Below are 20,028 nucleotides of genomic sequence, written 5' to 3' on the forward strand. Positions count from 1 at the left end.
GGCCTCCTGCATTCACAGGAAGGTTTCTTCCGTGCCTTCCTGTCTTGTGTCCAGGGAAGAAGGCTGACTTACAGGATCAGAAGAGTTTGAGGCTGGGACACAGAAGGACCATATTTACATTTGTAGAAAACCTTTAATGTTCACCAGGCTGAGAGGGCTCTGTGAGCAAGCTAATCTTCCCCTCCCCAACTGGAAAGTCCAGGCCATGTTCCAGCAGCCTAAAGTGACAAGGGCTGCATCTTTGCCTGTCAGAGGCTGAATCCACTCACGTCACCTGGCATGCCATTCCCCCAGCCAGAATTGGCTTGCTCTCTGCTATCCAAGGAGGGCAGAGAGCTGCCAGCACCAGGAAGTAGGCAGCCAGGTTGCAGGTCCCAGCACAGGGGCCCCTGGGACAGCCCGTTAGAACAGGGAGGGTGGCGATTCTCAATGACCAGGTCACTGCTGTCGTCGTCACTCTCAGGATCAGCAGGCCCAGGTCCTGCAGGGGAAGGCCCTGTCATACGCCCAGACACCCCTCGTACCACATTGTTACGCTGGTTGGCAGGCTTGACAGTGACGATGAGGTTATGGCTGTTGGCAACCATCATGTCTGTCACTTGGTCCAAGGTCTTCCCAGCCACCTCGATGCCATTGACCTCGAGGATCTCATCGCTGACCGCCAGCAGCCCTGTACTCTCAGCCAGCCCCCCACGTACCAGGCGGGAGATGAAGATACCCGGAACCCGCTCCAGGCCCTGGGGAGCCACTCGAACACTCATGCCATCTCGAATGTAGAAGCCCAGGGGACGGTCTGAACCATGTTTGTGCAGCCTCACACGCCGATGGGTCTCAGGGAGTAGGTCCACATCTATAACTGAAGAGACCTGGCGGAAATCTCGGGGCAGGCTGATTAACAAGGGTGGCCTGGTGCGCAGAGGTGCCACTGGTCGTAGCAGGAGCCCTTTCTTGCGCCTCTGTAGAGAGTTGGAGGCAAAAGCCAAGCCGCTGGAGTCACCTTCTGCTGCAGGAGAGGGGAGTACTAAGATTAGAGACTCTTCTCCCATTTGGGCCCGTGATAGGGACAATGTCAACTGTTTTTCCTGCTACTTGGAGGTCAGACCAAGGGCAGAGGCTGTAGAATGTAAAGCCTGGGAGCCCTGGGTATGGTCTACCCTAATATACCTGCCCTGTCACCCTACCCCAAGTAAGTTGCCCACTGTACCCCATCCTCACCCCGTTTCTGGACCAAGAGACGCAGAGGTGGGGGCCCGCTGGCCAGGGCCCGATGCAAACTGTCATCGTTGGTAAGGGGCAGCAAGTCGCCGTGAGCATCCGTATAGCCAAGCAGCACATCCAGGCCAGGGATCTGATGTACCACACACAGCAACCGCGAGAACTCCTGAAAGCCTCTCACCGAAGTGCGGGGTAGTGCAAAGCGTCGGAACTCGGCGTCAAACTGGAGGCGGGAGGGAAGGGAAGAGGAGTGTCAGGACAGATCCCAAGCCCCTTTCTCACTACAAGACTAAGGCTGTCAGCTGAGGGAAAGGGCTGCTGCAAAAGCTGCAGCCTTAAGCTTAACCTCAGCTCCAGTACAAGGGACACTGTCCAAGGTCTTTCCCTTGCTCTCTACATACCCAGGCCACAGAGGAACCCTGGAGGTCCGTAGTGGGAGGGAGGATGCGATGAGAGGAGGCAGACAGAAAAGCAGAATAGGACGTGGAGGATGGAGGACAGAAAAAGGTGATGGAGACCCAAGAATCAACTAAGAGAGAGAAAGGGAATTGGGAGCGCCTAGCGCAGTGGCCAAAGCCGAGACCAGAGAAACCCTTACTTTGCTCTTCACCTCGACGATGCTATCCGGACTGCGCGCCGGAGTCCTCTGCGGCCTGGCCATTGCGGGGCCTGGCGGGCGGGGGACGGTGCCCCACGGCAGCCCGCCGAGGCGCAGGTGCACAGCCCGGCCCGCTGGCCCGAGCCGCCCCGCCCCTGGCGGTAGCACTCGCCCCGCCCTCCCACCCAAACCATGACGTCAAGGGGGACGCGACACCGAGAAACGCGGAGTCTACGTTTCCTAGGAAACGGAGACGGAGATAGCGAGGGCTTCCTCTGGTCTTACGTCATTACGCTGTGGTTCGAGCGTCCCAAAGAGGACTTGACCAATCCGGGGACAGAATGAGGGAACGAACATTTATTCAAGTTGTCTGTGGTGTCATTTCTATTGGCCTTACAGGACAGCGTATTTTGTAGAGGAAACTAAATCAACATTTTAGGAAAACTCTGGAGGTCTCACATAGAGCTGAAGTGGCATCAAGTCCCATTCTCGGCTGCAGCCCTCCTAACCTGGATCGCTCTCATCCAGGCTAGTCCTTGCCTTTTCCTTTCCGGTTCTAGAGTAGTACTGAGGAACAGCTCACAGGCTCAGAGCGATGCCCCGGGGAATAAATTGTCATCAACCAGCAGCTAGGTTAGCCAGCAAGACCAAGGAAGTGCTTGCACAGGCGCAGAGCCGCGAATGGGCGGGGTCTCAATCTTAGGATCCACCCAGCGGTCACGTGCTTCCTCTCCCACCAGAGACAGAGCTGCGGTGTTCGCGGGAAACTTCTTCATGGGGGTCTCCTAGGGTGCCGCCGTGCTAATGTCGAATTCAGGAAGGCTGGTCCTGCAGCCCTGGATTCGAGAGCTGATCCTGGGCTCGGAAACACTGTCAAGTCCACGAGCCGGGCAGCTGCTCAAGGTGAGCAGGCCACTCAGATCCCAGAGACCCGGGTGGAGACCGAGGGAGTGAATTGACACTAGCCACTACTGTTGTGTTAGGTACTCCAGGACTCGGAGACTCCGGGCCCATCTTCCGCCCCTGACACACCTCACACCGGGGCCGTGTTGCTTGTGTCAGACGGAACTCACAGTGTCCGATGCGTGGTGACGCGCAATGCCATCGACACCTCCGACTGGTAAGAGAGGTGCTACTTGTCTGCAGGGTAGTGCGATCTCGAACCTGAAGTGGGCGGGTGCTGGAGAGTTGGGGAGGCTCGTTCCCCAGGCATATGGGGTTTGTGCCTGTGCTCTGGGCAGTGAGGGCTTTGCTCGCCACAGGGAGGAGAAGGAGTTCGGATTCCGCGGGACGGAGGGTCGCCTCCTGCTGCTGCAGGCCTGCGGGCTCCGCATTCAGGTGCCTCAGGACCATGCGGTGAGTGGTAAGGCTCACTTGGGCGGGTTGGTTACTGTACCTAGCTCTTTGTCACAACTCCTAAGACACCACTCCCCAACTCCTCCAGCCTGCGGAGTTCTACCTCCAGGTGGATCGCTTTAACCTGCTGCCCACGGAGGAGCCCCGGGTACAGGTGATTGGTTGGTAAGTGATCCCACCAAGGGAAGGGGATGTATCTCAGTGGCAGACTACAGGCTTCACATGGCTGAAGTCCTGAGGGCTTTAGTCTAAGTCTCTCCATATTCCTCCCCTCCAAAACAAAACAGTTAAATGAAGCTTACATCCCCTGCCTCTTCACGTGCCTTGGCATTGGTCTTTAGGTGAGAGGGATGGGTGTCAATCATACTGACCACCCACCACCCTGCTCTCTCCCAGCAATCAGGATTCAGATGTGCAGAAAAAGCTCAATGAATGCCTTGAGTGAGTTTGGGGTTGGGCCCTGAGGCTGTGTGTGGTGTGGTCAGGGGTGGCAGAGCTGGGTAGATTGGCATCAGGACTCTCCCTGAGTATTTACTGTTTCTCTAGGGACCACCTTTCAGAGTCTGCTTCGTCCAGTGCAGGTACTGGTAGGGGTTTCCCCCAGTAACCCTACCTGACTCGCTGTGGTTATCTCTGCATCTGTTTCTTCAGTAAGTCATTGTAATAGCTTACTTACCCTTCCTTCTTGTTGCAACTTCAATCCTTTGGCCAAAATGCTGCCCCCAGGCCTAACCCTGACTCAGCTTCTGGATGAGGTGAAGGAGGACCAGGATCACTGGGGAGCCCTAGTGTGTCTAGCTGAGAGTTGCCTAATGCTAAAAGGTCCTTGCATAGCAACCCCCCTCACCCACTGGACCACCTCTCGCTCCCAGGCCACGGTCAGTGCTGGGCTTTTCTTTGGAGGTTTCAGAGGGAGGGTTAGGCAACTGCCATGCTGAGCTCTCCTGTCTGGCAGGGAGAAGCTGTGTACACTGTGTCTAGCTTGTTGCTGCACATCCCTGAGGATGAGGAACAGATTCTGAGTTCTAAAGGCTCAAGTCAGGATTCACAGGGTAAGAACTGGATGGGAAAAAAGGGGGTGGGGGGAATGTTTGGAGCCAAGAGCCCACCACAGCTTTGATGATTCTCTCCAGAACTCCAGGGACCCATCTTTGTCCCTCACCCACTTCCTCTGGTTCAGGCCATAAGTACTCAGAACTCTGGGTCAGATTACTGGGCTGTGTAGAGACTGTGAAATCCTGTATAATGCTCACAGGCACTCAGCTGTCCTGAGCTGAGAGGTCTGTGCTAACACCCAGTCTCCTTTCCCCCAGAAACCCCTGCTTCCCTCAGTCACATGCCCCCGGAGGAAAGCGGAGCCAGCATTAGCCTTCTGTCAGCTTTGGCCACATCGGACCCTGAGCAGAAGGACAACCCCCAGCCTCCACCAGCTGTTGGCTCAGCCTCCCCAAGAGCTCAGGCCCCCAATTCCCCACCCTGCAGTTCTACACCCAGCTCCCCACTCTTGACCTGCACTCCCAGTCTCTCACCTCTTCAACATGCCCCTAGTTCATGCCAGGCCCAAGAGACCAGAGCCCAGGCTCATAAGCTGGAGTTCAGGGAGCTCCAGTGGCCCACCAAGAAACGGCAGCTTCTTCCGAGAACAGGGGCCCATGAGCCCTGCTCTGTGTGGGTGAGTACTGTAACTGGAAGGGAAACTGGGGGACGGCCTTGGGCAGAGCTTGGAGAGGACTAAGGGTAGGCTCGGATGGTATTCGGGGTCCTTACTAGACTCTCTCTAGATACTTCATCCCTTCCAGGAACCCCCAAAGAGGCATCATGATACTTCTGAATTCCAGTATAAATATGAGAAACCCTCTGCTTCCCTCCATTCTCAGGTCCAAACTGCCAGGTGAGTGTTTGGGGCGGCCCTCCCTGTGTTGGTCACCAGTCTTAGGTAACCCTGACTTCTGGGTGTGATTTCTTTCCAGGCTGTCTCCTCAGCTTGTAGCTTGGGCCTTGAACATAGTGATGGAGTCAGAGGCTGAGTTAACGCAGGTATGAGGAGTCACTGAGACTTATCAGAGGATGTGTACACATGGGCCTACGGACAAACAGTATTCCACACTCTGTTTCATTCAAATTTTTTAATAAAATAATTTCATGCGGCAGGAGAAGAGAGGATCAGGGGTTGGGGCCGCCGCCTCTTTGGTCTGTGGCTGGGGAGGGAGGGCTCCGCTCAGGGCTGGAGGGTTCTGTGGGGTACGGAAGAAGAGGCTTGGTTCCAAGGCCAGAGCCTGTGAAGGGAGATGGAGAGAGAAAACTCTAGGCTTGTGCCGAGCAGTCTTGCCATCTTTCCAACTGGCCCTTGCCCGCTCTCACCTAAGCTTGGGGATGGGGGTGCCTCGAGCTTCGGCCTACGCTTGAGGACAGGAGAACGCTGCAGCCGAAGGGGCCTTTCTAAAAGGATACAGAAAAACTCACTGGCTGTCCCCAACCCTTCTGTCCACCTTCAGTGCACGTACATGCTACTCCCATAGATTTACCAGCTCGTGTCCTCCCGCCCTGAGGTAAGCCTTCAGGAGGTGGGCTTCCTGATTGTCCAGCACTCACAGCAATGGTGGCTCTGTCCAAGGACCAGAACCAAGACCGAAGTCTAGGAGCCCACCCTGCCCCTTCTCCTGCACTCAAGCACAGACAGAGGTGTCTCCCTCACCCGCAGGGGCCTGGAGCTGGTCCTCATGCACAGACACTGCTCGCCGGCCTGCCGAGAGGGGCCTCGGCCTCAGCTGGCCATCTAGAGGACGCCAAGATATCAGAGTATGTTCCCACACCCAGCCTTTGCCTCCCATCTTCGGTATTCCCAGATGGGTCAGGTTCCCAGCCTAGGAGTGGGGTGCCTACCTACCTTCATTCCTAGGCCCCAAGCAGGGGTCCTCTGGGAGACTCAAGATGTCTGGGGCGGGGCTGGTTCTTCGGGGACTTGGGCTGGGACATGGGGAGGGGGGCCCTGGACCATCCTGTTGGCCCCAGCCACGGCCTCTGAGCTCTGCATTCAGCTGCTGCCCCAGTGTCTTCCAAGTGGCAGACTCGGGCCCCTGGCCCCCTGGCCCAGGTCTACATGAGGGATCTGGGTAGAGAAGTTAAGTGTCAGCTAACACCCAAGCCTGGCTGTGGAACAGTTCTGAGCAACGGTCTGATCCCTCTCCTATCCATTCTTGCACCTCCTTTAACATATACAGTGGCCCTCACTCACCAGCAGACACAGAGTGGGTACGGGACTTGATTGAGATGGGAGGGGTCTCTGTGGAACTATCCATGATGTCACCTGCAAGGAAGGATTAGAGGCTTAGGTGTCAGACCTTAGTGGTAGAGGGAAAGCAGCCTGTCCTCTCCTGCGGAGGAGCAAGTACCTTAGGGATTATCTCTGAGGCCACCTTGTTCCTCAACATGCATCTTCTTGTTCTAGGGTCCTACTTACCATCAGAGCCTGCTTCCCTCCTGCCCCCCAAAATACATCTCCGTGTCCCAGGGTCCTACTTACCATCAGAGCCTGCCTTCTTGATCTCTCCCTCTTTGCTCTGTAGGAAACAAATCAGTCAGACAGCAGTCCTGTTGCCCTTACTCTTGTCTTCTATTCATGTTCTTAAAACCCAGCCACAGAATGCATACCATAGGCTGGCCAGAGCAAAGCCAGTCCCTGCCCTCTGACCTTACAGTCTGGGATGCCAGATAGTTAATACACAAAAGTGTGCATGTTATAGTCACGACAGGGAGGTTGTTTGTTTGTTTTTGAGATAGTCTCGCTGTATATAGCTCAGGCTAGTCTTACTTGCAGTCCTCCTGCCCCAGCTTTCTGAGTGCTGAGGTTAGCGCCACATCCAGCAGATAATGTGATTTCTTAGTTCTAGGACTTCCCACACTTTTAATGTCTCTAAATTCAGGCCAGGTCTCACTGCATACGTTCTTCCTGAAAAGCTGTTTAAATGCACGGTACACAGAGGTGTAGTTCCTAATAAAGACTGACTGACTGTAGTAATGTTATCCAGATGACCACGGAGGGGAGTCAGGGAAGGCTGAAAAGGAACCTGTATAACCCAGCACATGACCAGACATAGACACAGAATATAAACCAATAGCCAAATGAGGCTCCAAAGGAAAACAGTTCTAAGATGGCCAGTACCCAGGTCCCGTGAGATCTTGCAGTAGGATTAGAAATCTGGATAATGAGGAAGTTCCTGGAAGAATTTTAGGTATAAGTAACAAGGTCAAATTTCTGTTAATTTCTCCTTCAGAGAAAGAAGTTCCCCATACCCTAGGAGGTACATATCAGTGACCTGAACCAGGTCAAGAAGCAAGAAGAAAGTTAAATCCAATGACTTTTTTGAGGAGTAAGACCATGTAGCTGATAATTAGATCTATTCACACCATGTGTTTCTTCTCCCTTCATGGTCACATATGTCACCCACAGATTACCACATGCCACCTGCCCCCGCAGTTCACCCCCACCCCCAACTCACTTGCTTCCTCTTGTTTTCGGCACCCCCGCTGCCCCTGCTCACACCGATTCTCTGCAGCATCACTTGTACCCGCTGCTCAAAAGACGGAGCCAGTTCTGTCTCTCCCCGTTCCAGAGGCCGCCTCTGAGGACAGAGATGCCTAAGTGGAGAGAAAGCCCACTGCTCTCTTCCCGAAGAGCCCTCAGCCCCCCGCGCCAGGCCTTACCTTATCAGGTCTGGCACCCACTGCTGCTTCCTCCTCAGCAGGTAGCAGTATCATGGAATAGGCCTTGCTTTCCCGTGTGTATCGAGGCCGATTTCTGCGAGCAGGGTCAGGGCTGCTGATGCCGCCTTCTGCCCCTCCAGGCTCCTCACCACGGCCTGGACGGGCTGGTGGTCGAAGCAGATCCCCAAGTGTGGTTTTTCTGGCACGAGCTGCTGCTCCAGGGCTGGTCTCTAAATCAGGTCGTGGACCCCTTGTTGAACGAGGTTTCTTAAAGGCAAAGAGGGTACCCAGCTTCTTTCGAAGTGTGCGGGGAACAGGAGTGGTACCACCCTCAGTGGCTGGATCCTCCTCTGGGGCCCAGCTGTAGGAACAACCATCAGTGAGTGAAGAAACTCAGGGACGTCCCACCCTCTGCCACCCCCAGCCAACTGACCCTCACTCACAGGCGATCCTGCTGGATCAGCCTTTTGGAGAAGAATTCCTCCACACCCTCATCCACACGCGCAGTGAGCCCATTCCCTTCTTGAAGCAGGGCTGGGGGCACCTAAGAGACATTGGGAGGTTAGGAGTCAGGACTGAGAACCATGACTCTTCCCCCAAGGCCCCCCTCCTTCCCAGTGGCCTGGCTTGAGTACATCCCAGAGCTGGGGACTGTCTGTACCATGCTGGATTTCATTCTTCACTGCTGTCACAGTGCACCCGCCCAGTCTGGAGAATGCTATATCCTGAACCACCTGGCTGTCACTAAGCAAACACCTACGGGTCACACATTCCAATATGCCACCCCTTCTATCCCAACAGTTCCCTGCAGTACCCTAACCCTCCACCTCCACACCACACCGCCCGGCCTCTCTCCTCCAGGCTCAGTGGCGCCGCTGCTGCGTCAGACCCTCAGGGGGCCTCCGGCCAGCTCCTCCTCTCCTTCTGCCAGTGCCCACTACCCTTGCCAGTACCCAACCCACACATACATCCACCCGCTGGTACACAGCAGACGCAGGAGTGTCCCGCGGCCCAGCTGCCCAATGTTTTCCAGTAACCTTATGAGAGGGAGGGCAAGGCGGACACCGCTCTCGCACATTCACCCTTAGAGCAGACCACTACAAGGAGGGAGTCCACCATCTAGGAACTCCTCACAGGAAAGCCGCACACCATGACCCGTTATGGCTATGGCCTGAGGGTGGCCAGAAAGACGATAGGGCACGATCCTGTGGCCTTGGGCCTCCACAACCCATCTTCCTGTCTTCTATAGCAAGAGCGAATGGTCCACCCATGATCTTCAAGAGGGGCGAGGGGGAAGGGAAGCACTTACCTGGGGGCCCCCCGGCGGCGGGCGGTGGTGGTGCTGGCGACGTGGCCTCGGCCGGGCTCGGGTCGGATGGCGTAGGGGTTGCCCGGCGGGTGGCAGGTCCATGCGAGGCAGAGGGCCGGCGGGTGGCCCCGGGGCGGCGGGGCTTGGAGAGCCGCGTGCAGACGGCCCAGCCTGCGGCTCCGCATCTTCCCCCGGAGCTGCCAGCTCGGGGTCCCGTTCTGCTTCCTCAGCAGCACCTGAGGCAAAAGCACCAGAAGAGCACAGAGCGTCGAACCCGGGGAGGTGGCGGAGGCGCTAGGGCGGGCGGCGGGGACCCGCCCAGGGCGCGGGGAGGGGCCCGGCTACGCCGCCCGCCCCTCCCCCAGTCGCCGCTGTCCGTGGTGCTGAGCGCGGCCCCGAGTGCGCGCGACTCTGTGCAGCCGCCAAGCATGCGCGTCCTGGGGTTAGGGAAAGGGGCGGAGGAGGTAGGGAAGGAGGTATCTTAGTCTTATTCTGTTCTGGTCCCACAGGGTTCTGAGAACAGCTGACTCTGGCTTTCTTCCTGGCTTGGCTCAGGGAAGGGCTAGGGTACACCCGGGACAGGACTGAATGAGTGTCTAAGCGGCCAGATTTAACAGAGCTTCAGTCCACTTGGATAAACTCTCTTCCCTCCAGGGCCTGACTTACCATGAAGGGAGGGGACCAGATGAAAACAATTACCGGGCTCAAGCCATTTCCATGAAGAACCATCATCCTGATGGGATGGGTACAGCTTCAGTCTAGGGTTTGGGTGGGATATGACCCAGAACTACTCACCTTCCACATCCCAGAGCAAGAAGAAAAGAGCTGGGGGTTCTAGGCTTGGAATTCTGGAGATACGTACTTTTTCTTTCTCCTCTTCCTCCTCAGTGGGAAAGAAAAGCTCTTCCAATCCCCCAGGCTCGAGGGGGCTGAGGTCATCTCCACCCACTGGTGGTACAGCAGGGGCCACTGTCACTGGTGCCTGCTGAGCTAGGCTCTCCACCTGCAATACCAGGCCACCCAAAGAGAGGCAGATCTAAGATAACCTTAAAGTAGCTGCCTTCTGACCACCCCAGGAGTCATTACAGAGTTCCCCCATGAGCCCTAAACAAGTTACTCTAAGAAATGTGTGCAAAGCTTCCCCATACCAGTCGATCTCGAGCTGCATGAAGACCTGCAAGAGCCTGAGCCACAATGCTCTCTGCTAGGGTCCCTGTGATTGACAGGCGCATATCCCTGAAGGCAGGAGACAGTGAGGATGAGTGTGCTATCTCTGTCCAGCTTTGCCCAGCCCAGTCGTGCTTGCTTACCTCAGCCTAGTGAAGGCATCTTGCAGCAGATGTTCTGGAAGCAGTTCTGGAATGCCCCCGGAACCCACCAACACTCCCTCTAGTTGCTTCCTCCAGCCAGGTCTCTGCAACATCTGTGGGCAGAGGCTCCTTGTGGTATCCAGTGTGGTCTGAGTGAAATCCTGGGCGAAGGTTATAGGACGGTTAGCAGTATGGCTAGAACCCAGCCCCTTCGGCTTAAAGGTGTGAATTCTCAGTAAACTGACTAATGGAATATGACAGACAAGCCTGTGGAATGAGGGTCAAGTCTGCATATGGAGGTGCAGCTGGGGCAGGACTCCTTAATACCTTACCTGGATGTCCTGGCGGCAGATCTCGCCCACCTGACCCAAGAGACCTTCCAGCTTTTGTTGCAGCTGCCAGTGATGGTTTGGAGAGCTCCCAGCCTCATACAGAACAGGAAGGATCTGGAGGGCAAGGAACAAAAGGAGTTGCAGGCTGGCACGTGATTGGGAGCAGAAAGATCATCGTAGCTGAAGAGGGAGTACTCACACTGAGAGAGAAGTTGGCATTCTGGATGGCATCCTCAGCCTGGTGCACAGCAACCTCACCCTGGGGCCCAGCCTCGCAGCCCAGCAGCTCCACATGCTCCTGTACTGACTGGCATAGCTCATTCACCTCCTGGGGAGGGGGGGAGAGTCATGGATTAGTCCTACCATTGTCTCTCATTACTCTCCCCGATCTTGCCTGTCTCCCTTCCAGGGTTTCCTACAGGAAGACAAACTGTGAGGGAAGCCCTATCTGCTCAAGGTAGGATACCAGGGTCTTTTCCTTTTGGTTGTTTTAGGGACTTGATATTTTTTCCAGGCCTAGAACAGGAAGGAAAGACACTTTGGTCACTCTGATTTCAAAGCTGTCACCTTAACCATCCATACAGAGAATAGATGTGTGTGTGTGTGTGTGTGTGTGTGTGTGTGTGTGTGTGTGAAGAAAAAAAAACAGAGGAAGCAAAGCATGGCTGGTCTGTGGTAAGAACAGTGTGTTTGAGAGATGGTCCAGAGGCAGACCAAGGAGGACTGAAGGCTGCAGTATGGCCAGGAGGGGGCTGGGAACGCCATTTAGTGATACAGGCACCAAAGAAATTGGGCTCCATGAAAGAGAATGGAGTTTTAGAAGATGATAAGATCACTGGAGAGCCTGGGAGGCGGCTCATGGGTAACTGTGCTTGTCACTGGGCCTGATGAGGAGTCAGTCCCTGGGACCTGCACTGTGGAAAGAGAGAACTGGCTCTTGTATGTTATCCTTTGATTTCCACACGTACCTGGGTGCATGTGCATGTGTACACACACACACACACACACACATACACACACAAAGAAACAAACAAATAAATGTATTTTAAAAAATCATTTGAAGGTGTGCAGTGCATAAGCCCACCTCTCAGGATGTCTGCATTAAGGTAACTGGGTAACTGGGTTTCAGAGCTTGGCTAAGAATCAAGGCTTGGAACCAGGTGGTGGTGGTGCACACCTTTAATCTCAGCACTTGGGAGGCAGAAGCAGGCAGATCTCTGTGAGTTCAAAGACATCCCAGGCTACACAGAGAATCCCAGTCTCAAGAAACCAAAACCAAACAAGAGAATTGAGGCTTGAGAATGCAGAAGTAACAATATGAAAAGACAGGTTAGTTAGGGAAATTGAAGCCAGAGATAGAACTGCTGGAGCTAGCCACACAGTCAGGAGAGAGAGGACAGCCTTTAAATGGGAAGTCATGTGAGGAAACTACGCCAAGGACAGCCTATTCACACACTTAAAGGCAGCCAAATGTTACATGGGAAGCTATTTCAAGAACGGTCTCTGGGCTGGAGAGATGTCTCAGTGGTTAAGAGCACTGACTGTTCTTCCTGAGTTCAATTCCCAGCAACCACATGGTGGCTCACTACCATCTGTAATGGGATCTGATGCCCTCTTCTGGTCTGTCTAAAGATAGTGGCAGTGTATTCATATACATAGAATAAATTTAAAAAATCTTTAAAAAAAAAAAAAAAAAAAAAAAGAACAGTGACCAAGGAAAGGAAATTGTTGGGGACAACGAACTCAGGCACTTTGGCCCAGGAAATTCAGACTCTCAGACTCAGATGTCCAGGTATCCAAGATTAGGGTAAGAGACACTGACCTGCTCTGAGTGGTCTGAGATCAGACCCAAGGGCTGAAGGCAGGGCTTGAGGTCAGAAGTAGAGTCTGCCCGATTGTTCCTCCAGAGACAGGCTTGGATCTGCAGTTAAGAGATGGTGAGAAATGCCAGGGGTGGAGTCACCACATATAAAAAGGGCAGAGGGAAGAGGGGACCCCCACCTGATGGACTGCTCGAGCTGTCAGTTCTGGCCGGTTGCGATGCGCCTGTGTTACATCATTCAACGGCAGCGGCATGGACTTCAGGCTGTGGTTCTGTTCCAGGGCTTGCGCCACATCCAGCAGGCCCAGAGCAGATGTGTTGTTTCGGTCCCAGATCACAGACCTGGGTCCCAACAGACTTCAGTTGGGGCAGAACCTCACCCAACTCTCTGGACTTAGGCATTTATCTGCTTCATCCGCATGTATACCTTAGACCCATACACCCTTCTAATACATAACTCTCTCTCTCTCCTGTTGGTCCCAGCCCTTATAAAGACCATGCCCACCGTAGCCTGGTGTTGACTCGTAGAGCCTTGGCTAGCATCTTGGCACCAGCATCCCCTATGGCATTGCCACTGATATCCAGGACTGTCAGTTTAGGATTGCTGCCCAAAGCCCGGATCAGGACACTGGCACCCTGCTTCAACCGCGACTCAGCCACTGATAGAGACTGCAAAGGCTGGGGTTAAAAGAAAGGCACTGATGGATAAATGGGGTCAGGTTCAGCAAAGAGGGTTTGCAGGAACAAAAGTAAAAAAGCATTACAAGAGGGCTCTATGAACTCACACAGTCATCATCCTGCATGAGCTGGACTATCCGGTGCAGGACGTCATCCAGAGTCTCCCTGTGGAAAGGGGTTGCTGTTAGGGAGCTATCTGGGTGATACAGTCCTGTCTGAGAGGTACAGGGATAGGCTTGGGCCTCACTTGCACCGAACGTTGAAGTTCCTTCCAAGGGCCACATGTTTCAGAGACCGGCTCCTCCCAATGGCAAGCACGAGAGTCACCATGTCAGAGCCAAAACCTAGGGGTAACCAGAGTGATGCACAAGGCGCTGCTGCCAGGACAGGGTCCCCGCCCTGGGGATCGGTAGGAATAACAGGAGCATGGATGGGTTTCCTGATGACCTCACCATTATCCGACAGATCCAAGGAACTCAAAGCGCCTGCATCACAAACTAAGTCTTGTATCACCTGGGCACCCACAGAGCGCAGCTGGAGGCAGAGGTACGGTGCACTCAGGATATTAAGCCTGAGTAGGGAAGCCCCGCCCCCCAGCCCCATTCCCAATAATATGGACGTGCTCTCAGCTCACAACCAGGACTGGGTGCCCACCTCACATGCGCTGAGATCTAGGTGCAGGTCACGGATCTGAGTGTTGAGCACGAGACCATCTAGAAGGGCTCTGGGAGACGGTAACACACATGTGACAAGATCTGGGAAAACGGGACTCCGTGCAAATGAATAAGTGCCAGGCAGATTGGGGTTAGGAAAGATTATGGGTGTGATAGAGGAGTGAGACGGTGGAGGTCAAGGCACTGGTCAAAGTTGTGACTGCACGTGAGTAGCAACATGGTAGACCGTGGGTAGCAACACTGACCTGAGCGCTTCGGGTGGCAGCTTGCAGCCGGCCAGGCCCAGGTGCCGCAGCATCCTGGCACCTCCAAGGAAGCGTTGCAGCGCGGCTGGTGCCGCTTGGGACTTCCTGCGGTGCGGGTGGAGAGCAGAAGGATTTACGCTCAGGGAGCTGATACCCCCAAAACCTCTTCCTTCCAAGCCTGCCGGGTGCCCCTTACGTGCGAGAGAAGATATTCCTTGAAGCTTCGAGATGGGTGAGGCTGGAGCAGCAGCCACCAGATAACGCCGTGAAGAGCTGAGGGAAGATGGTATTAGTGACAACCTTCCGGAAGCCCTGGGTTTCTCTGCTACACTCTGCTCTGCATCCTACCCTGCTCTGGCGCAGCCAAGCCCTACCAAACATCACCCATGACCACACTCTCACCGTGCCTAGAGAGGTATCAGTGGCTGCAAGATTCAAATACGCCAGAACGTTAGGCCGGCTCAGGAAAGTATACAGGCCCTAAGAAGGGAAAGAGGGTGTCAGGGGTTGCCTAAGGATCTGGCATCCCACTGACGAGGCGGTCCCAGTTTCTGACTTTAAAAACTGCTACTCGCGGGGCGGTGGTGGCGCATGCCTTTAATTCCAGCACTTGGGAGGCTGAGGCAGGAGGATTTCTCAGTTCCAGGACAGCCAAGGCTACACAGAGAAACCCTGTCGGAAAAACAAACAAACAAAAAACAAAAAAACCTGCTACTCACCCCACTATCCTGTGAGGCTCCCAGTGCCCCCGGGTTCCCAGAAAGATCCAGGTGGGTCAGAGTAGAGTCAAAAGTGGCATTCGTTGCCAGTGCCCTGCCTAGAGCTCTCATTCCTGGAGGTGGGTGGGAGGAGCAGCTAAGTATCAGACACACTCACTTCACCCCGCCCCCTCCCAACCCGCCTCAGTCCCACCCACCTCGAGGTGTCAACCCTGTCTGTGCTAGGTTGAGTCTCCTCAAGGCTCCTGGACAATGCTCTAGGTGTCTGCTGAGTGCAGCCATACCTGTGGAGAGAGCAACTCTGTGAGCCTCACCTCTCCTGGCTCTTCTGCCTTGGGCCTCCCAGGTTCTGCCATACCTCTGTCATCCAGCAAGTTCCCAGACAGGCTGAGCTCCCGAAGGCCAGAATTAAAATGTCCCGCCAGTGCCTGGGCTAGCCGTCTAACGAAGTCTCTGAGGATCAAGACCCCAGTGTAAGACCGATTCCCAGTCTCTCCACAGACCACGATCTCCCAAGCCCAGCTCAGGCTTCTCACCCTCTCAGACCGCAGGTCTCCAGTACCAGCTCCTCCAAATAGGAAGATTGACTAGTCATGTGCAGAATTTGTTCCGAGACCTCCAGGCTCTGAGGGCAGAGGGTCATGATTCATCAGACTGAACTTTGACCCTTACACCCTTGGCACTTTTTGTTGTGTACACCCTCACCAGCTTAAGGTCCATGCAGGAGAGGCGCCGGAACCACAGGTTATAAGATAAGGCAGCTACACTTAAGGCCAGGTCTCTAGATTGGGGAAGAGAAAACGGAGGGCTCAGGGCCTTCCAAATACAGGGCCCAGCCAGCATCCCCTCTACAGAGACTGAAGTCTAGGGATATAGGTGGTGGAGTCCTCTCCTCCCAATCCTGGCAGACCTCATACCGGCTGCCAAGGTGGCTGAAATCTCCAAGACAGAAATGGCGGCAGCCCTGGCGATTGTAAATAGTGTCCACATCCTAGATGTGAAGAAAATATTCACAGCTAGCTTGAGGCCACAAAGGGTAGAGGGGCTTAGCACACACAGGGGTATCAAACATCTCGTCTCCAGAGCTCCCCCAAAAGGGCCCTACTCTTACCCACTGAATCTCCTCTCGGAATGGGAAGCCATTGTAGTCGCACAGAGCTTCATATGTCTCCAAGAAGCCACCTAGGGAGGTGTCAGGGGTGTGATGGAGGGAAAGACAGATACTAAGTCAGAGACAGAGGAAGATTGGCCCCATACTAGTGATAAAAGTGGCCCTGTTCACTTTGGGGAGCCCCCCAATACCGAGGGACTAGGGTTCTATGGAGTCAAACTGGAAGGTTTATGTGGCTCTGACTTGGCCCTCACCACACGGACTGCTGGGTACTGTGGACTCTAAGGCATGGCTTCTCTCCAGTCTAGCCAGCAGCGACGAGGGTGTGGGCTTCCGGAATAGCTTCCTAGGCAGCGGATAAGGAGAAGAGGCAAGGGACTGCTAGCCCTTGAAGGATGAAAAGCTTTCGCTGATGCCCCGCCCCACCCCTTGGATTTTCTAGGCCTCACCCAAGGGTTGAGCGAGGGAAGACCTTTTTGATGGCAGCAGCCACGTGCTGAGCCAGCTGTTCTAGGGCAGCCACACCAGGAAACTCCAGGACCAGTTTAGGCAAGGACTCTAGCTCAAAGGTGACCTGGGGAAGGAGAAACTTTTTGAATCCCTGTGTGAAAGGTAGGTTCCGTTCAGAATTCTACATGTAGGATCAAGCAGAGAGTGTAGGTTCAAGCTGGGGTCCAGCTTTCTTACCCGAGGAGGTGTTTCCTGCAGAGCCATAGCCTGGACCTCCAGGTAGCTGAATGTGCAGTCCACCTGGAAAGCACACACATCATTTGGACTAAGTGATGCCACTCTCTGGAGTCTAGCTTTTTGCTCTTAATTTTCTTCTTTCTTTCTCTCTCTCTCTCTCTCTCTCTCTCTCTCTCTCTCTCTCTCTCTCTTTCTTTCTTTCTTTCTTTCTTCCCTGAGACAGGGTTTCTGTGTAAATCCAGCTGTCCTGGAATTCACTTGGTAGATCAGGTTGGCCTCGAACTCAGAGATCCACCTGCCTCTGTCTCCCTAGTGCTAGGACTAAAGGTGTGCGCCACCAAGTCCTAGCTTGTTCTTAAATTTTAAAAAATGTACTATTCAGTGTTTTGCTGGCATGTTTGTCTGGGTATCACTTATATGCCTGGTTCCCAAAGATGCCAGAAGAGGGCGGTGGGTGCCCTGGAACTAGAGTTCCAACCACTTGTGAGCCACTTGGTGGTGCTGAGAATTGAACCCAGGTCCCCTCTCTCCAGCCCATGATTTTGTGGCATTCTGAGCTAGACTTGCCTAGCCTTCCCTCCTGTCCGCTGCTGGAAGCTCAGTGCTGTCAAAAGCCAGCCCAGGCAAAAAAGGACAGCCCTGCAAACGCAGTCCCTTGCTGAAGGAGAACAGAGTGTTGGCTAGGCCTGGGACTCACCCTCAGGGGAAGGCAGGTGTGCAGCAAATATGCCCTCCATCGAAGCAGTGCCTGGGAAGACAAAGACTAATATTCTAGGGAAATCAAGTTTCTTTGTGCTGGGTCTGGCCACTGTCCTGAACTTCACTCCTGGCTTACCGTACCAGGATATGACTCTGCCCAGCACCCTCCTGGGGAAGCCAGGTCTTCAACAGCAGCTCCGCCTCCTTGGGCCACAGGAACCTGGTGATCTCGCCTATGGAAAGAATCTACTGGGTGACTTTGGTCCCTCTATTAGGGCCACTCTGTACCCAAGGTCTGTGCTAGGCTGAGTGCCCAGGTATTCATCTATGGATCAACTAAGAAGATATGAGGCAGATTTTTAGGCACTGGCCCTCCCTCCTGAACAAAACCTCTGGCCAAGTTCCGTAAGGCGCTGAGAGGTCCCTGGTTTGGAGTCAGGCTCTTCGCGGCCAGATGGGCTCCCAGGAAAGGCCAAGCAGGACTTACCTCGCAGTTCACAGGATATGCCGTCTGGGGTCTGAGCCATAGGGCTGGGACGGCCCAATGAACTCTGGCGGGAAAAAGCAGCCGGCAGGAGCGTACACAGGAAGCCAGGGGCCCAGGCAGCACTGCAGCCACCTGCTCCTCCTGCGGCGGAAGGTACGCGCCGCTTCCTGCCAGGCCGCCCCCGGCCCGGCCCCTCCCCGCCCCGGGTACGTTGGCTGAGTTGGCCTGGGTTGGAGGTTGTGGGAAGATGGTTGAGTCTTGACTGCTGCTGTCGCTCTGGGACTTTTCCTTCCGGGTACTCATGGGTGTGGTGAATGGTGCAGGGGAGAGGGTCTTGGCTGCCTCTTGCAGGTCCTGGTGCCCTACTTTCACCCTGCCTCGTAGTCCCTGACGCGAACACCAGGGGACGCCATCCTCCAGGGGATTCCTAAGGCCCAACTTGGTCTGTCCCAAGACACAGGTAGTGAAGGTGGAGTAGAATCTCAAAGGAAGCCAGAACAGGTGTCTCTTCTGTAAGTATTACCCAACAGCCAAGGTTCTGCCCTGCTCAATACGAATTTAAAAATCTAGCAACCTATTTGTAATCCTAGCACTGTAAAAACAGGAAGAGCCTGGGTTGCACTTTCAGAGATGTGCCAGACTTTTTGACTGGACCATGGTTGGTGCCTGCTTATAGTTGGGAGGTCCAGGCAGGAGGACTCTATAGAGTTTGAGCAAAAACCAAAAAACCTTTGTAGCAGGTTCCTCTCATTTAGGTCGGGACTCTGGGAATATCTGTAGCTATGACTTGAATCTCAGGGAAGGCGAGACCAAGCAAAAGCCTAGTCTATGTGTGTTCTCAGGTCGTCTGCACTTAAGTTCAGGGAGGATTCACTAGAGCCTAGAGCTGCGGATCCACAAGTCACTATGAGGTATACTAGCCAGAGGCATGCTACCCTAAAAGGGGGACTGACTCAGATTTTTACACCGCCCCCCCCAAAGGACTTCCATTAAATCCCACTTCTAACTCCACTATCTATAGTTCAGAGAAAGTCTTGGAGAGTACAAGTGACTGTGTGTTGTAAGCTCTTGAGCTTCTTTCTCATCTCTACCTACCTTTCCCAGACAGGGCAAGACTTGGGAGGACCCTCTAGACAGGACCCTACCAAGCGCCAGCCACTCTGAATCATGTTGAGCCCAGGACTTTCTGGCCAACCTGGACAACACAGAGACCTTGTCTCTTCAAAATAAAAATGGCTAAGTGGCAGGAGTACTTACTTCGTCTACATGACACCTGAGTTCAATTTCCTGCACTGTGAAGAGTCAGCCCCTTAACATGTTTGCTGGCTTCCACCAAAACACAGGACAAGGTGGAAAGCAGATATAAAGAAAAAACTTGGAGGAAGACAGTGGCATTTAAGTATACAGCAAGACAGATAAAACCTGACAGGGATAGCTTAGCTGGAGCAGATACAAAGAGTTACAGAAGCAGGAGGCCCCCATGCCTCTCAGCCCAAGATAGAAATGTAAGACTTTAGGGCCATCTGGAAGTCACAAATGGCTTATGGGGTGACAAAATTTAGTTTCCTGCACATTATGGTGAAAAATGTGGGTTTTGAAGGCAAAGCCAGTGAACTTTTCTTAACACCTAACCTCACTAGTCTTTTGGAAGCATTTGACATGAATTATTTTCAGAACTTGATTTTTTGTGTGTATATGTATCTGTGGTACATGTGTATGGGTGTCCACAGAGGTCAGAAGGGTATCAAGTCACCTATAGATACTTGTGACCTGTCTGGAGTGGGAACCAAATTCTAGTCCTTTGCAAGAGCAGCAAGTGCTCATAACCACTGAGCCATTTCTCCAGCCCCTTTCTTGTTGGCATAGGGTCTTGCCATCCCTGGCTGCTGGGTACTAAGTAGTCCATGTTGGGCTTAAACTTGTAGCGATCTTCTTGCTTCACTTCCCGAGTAGCTAGAATTATGTGAGCTACTGAGCCTGCTTTCAACTCCTGCCTTCTCCAAAGTGCTGGTATTACAGTGGTGCTAGCATGCCTGACTTCAATGTTTCCTTTGAGATGTGTATCTTGTCTATCAAGGCAAC

General features: G+C 53.9%; 3 protein-coding genes across 15 annotated transcripts; 1 reads left to right on the top strand and 2 right to left on the bottom strand.

Annotated features, from left to right (window-relative positions):
- Positions 1-113: 113 nt before the first annotated feature.
- Positions 114-2,490, bottom strand: Pard6a (par-6 family cell polarity regulator alpha). 7 transcript variants are annotated; one of them, XM_028768482.1, is made up of 3 exons: positions 2,323-2,490; positions 1,216-1,438; positions 114-1,003 (listed from the first exon to the last, which is right to left on the bottom strand). In XM_028768482.1, exons 1-3 carry the CDS (start codon positions 2,335-2,337, stop codon positions 249-251), a joined length of 993 nt encoding a protein of 330 aa, XP_028624315.1. In that variant the 5' UTR covers positions 2,338-2,490; the 3' UTR covers positions 114-248. The 7 variants fall into 7 exon arrangements, with proteins under 7 accessions (XP_028624315.1, XP_028624316.1, XP_028624312.1 ...); XM_028768483.1 differs by having other exon boundaries at positions 114-1,000; positions 2,323-2,450; XM_028768479.1 differs by having other exon boundaries at positions 114-1,000; positions 2,099-2,346.
- Positions 2,412-5,325, top strand: Acd (ACD shelterin complex subunit and telomerase recruitment factor). Of its 3 annotated transcripts, none has more exons than XM_028768476.1 (11): positions 2,412-2,716; positions 2,797-2,933; positions 3,076-3,169; positions 3,258-3,334; positions 3,566-3,610; positions 3,716-3,750; positions 3,896-4,047; positions 4,125-4,221; positions 4,483-4,841; positions 4,969-5,060; positions 5,140-5,325. In XM_028768476.1, the coding sequence occupies exons 1-11, from the start codon at positions 2,618-2,620 to the stop codon at positions 5,210-5,212; spliced, it is 1,260 nt and encodes a 419-aa protein (XP_028624309.1). In that variant the 5' UTR covers positions 2,412-2,617; the 3' UTR covers positions 5,213-5,325. The 3 variants fall into 3 exon arrangements, with proteins under 3 accessions (XP_028624309.1, XP_028624308.1, XP_028624310.1); XM_028768475.1 differs by having other exon boundaries at positions 2,540-2,716; positions 4,951-5,060; XM_028768477.1 differs by lacking the exons at positions 2,412-2,716; positions 2,797-2,933; positions 3,076-3,169; positions 3,258-3,334; positions 3,896-4,047 and having other exon boundaries at positions 3,580-3,610.
- Carmil2 (capping protein regulator and myosin 1 linker 2) lies at positions 5,281-18,089 on the bottom strand. 5 transcript variants are annotated; one of them, XM_028768471.1, is made up of 39 exons: positions 17,947-18,087; positions 17,601-17,692; positions 17,458-17,508; positions 16,761-16,823; positions 16,523-16,647; positions 16,328-16,419; positions 16,074-16,144; positions 15,880-15,953; positions 15,668-15,743; positions 15,499-15,587; positions 15,321-15,415; positions 15,160-15,246; positions 14,963-15,075; positions 14,646-14,723; positions 14,440-14,516; positions 14,244-14,348; positions 13,979-14,048; positions 13,777-13,858; positions 13,572-13,668; positions 13,432-13,489; positions 13,152-13,324; positions 12,826-12,988; positions 12,647-12,745; positions 11,024-11,152; positions 10,825-10,938; positions 10,493-10,653; positions 10,331-10,418; positions 10,045-10,185; positions 9,849-9,915; positions 9,183-9,418; positions 8,317-8,417; positions 7,874-8,234; positions 7,669-7,791; positions 6,693-6,729; positions 6,405-6,476; positions 6,057-6,278; positions 5,865-5,945; positions 5,531-5,608; positions 5,281-5,445 (listed from the first exon to the last, which is right to left on the bottom strand). In XM_028768471.1, the coding sequence occupies exons 1-39, from the start codon at positions 17,984-17,986 to the stop codon at positions 5,333-5,335; spliced, it is 4,194 nt and encodes a 1,397-aa protein (XP_028624304.1). In that variant the 5' UTR covers positions 17,987-18,087; the 3' UTR covers positions 5,281-5,332. The 5 variants fall into 5 exon arrangements, with proteins under 5 accessions (XP_028624304.1, XP_028624305.1, XP_028624306.1 ...); XM_028768472.1 differs by having other exon boundaries at positions 10,045-10,065; positions 17,947-18,086; XM_028768473.1 differs by lacking the exon at positions 5,865-5,945 and having other exon boundaries at positions 17,947-18,088.
- Between the last annotated feature and the right edge of the window lie 1,939 nt (positions 18,090-20,028).

This window comes from Grammomys surdaster, unplaced genomic scaffold, assembly GCF_004785775.1.
Source record: "Grammomys surdaster isolate TR1022 unplaced genomic scaffold, NIH_TR_1.0 187, whole genome shotgun sequence".
NCBI classification, from domain to species: domain Eukaryota; kingdom Metazoa; phylum Chordata; class Mammalia; order Rodentia; family Muridae; genus Grammomys; species Grammomys surdaster.

What these genes read in the sequence shown, in the direction of transcription:
- Pard6a (XM_028768478.1), bottom strand. Translation starts at nt 2,170, where the DNA reads ATGTTCGTTCCCTCATTCTGTCCCCGGATTGGTCAAGTCCTCTTTGGG. An exon ending in TCGAACCACAGCGTAATGAC is followed by an intron (nt 1,439 to 2,098) that starts GTAAGACCAGAG and finishes TCCCGCCTCCAG; the next exon opens with TTTGACGCCGAGTTCCGACG. An exon ending in TCTCTTGGTCCAGAAACGGG is followed by an intron (nt 1,004 to 1,215) that starts GTGAGGATGGGG and finishes CCTCTCCTGCAG; the next exon opens with CAGAAGGTGACTCCAGCGGC.
- Acd (XM_028768475.1), top strand. Translation starts at nt 2,618, where the DNA reads ATGTCGAATTCAGGAAGGCTGGTCCTGCAGCCCTGGATTCGAGAGCTG. An exon ending in GAGCCGGGCAGCTGCTCAAG is followed by an intron (nt 2,717 to 2,796) that starts GTGAGCAGGCCA and finishes CTGTTGTGTTAG; the next exon opens with GTACTCCAGGACTCGGAGAC. An exon ending in ATGAGCCCTGCTCTGTGTGG is followed by an intron (nt 4,842 to 4,950) that starts GTGAGTACTGTA and finishes GACTCTCTCTAG; the next exon opens with ATACTTCATCCCTTCCAGGA.
- Carmil2 (XM_028768469.1), bottom strand. Translation starts at nt 17,986, where the DNA reads ATGGCTCAGACCCCAGACGGCATATCCTGTGAACTGCGAG. An exon ending in CCTGCATGGACCTTAAGCTG is followed by an intron (nt 15,588 to 15,667) that starts GTGAGGGTGTAC and finishes CTCTGCCCTCAG; the next exon opens with AGCCTGGAGGTCTCGGAACA. An exon ending in TCATGCAGGATGATGACTGT is followed by an intron (nt 13,325 to 13,431) that starts GTGAGTTCATAG and finishes TTTTAACCCCAG; the next exon opens with CCTTTGCAGTCTCTATCAGT.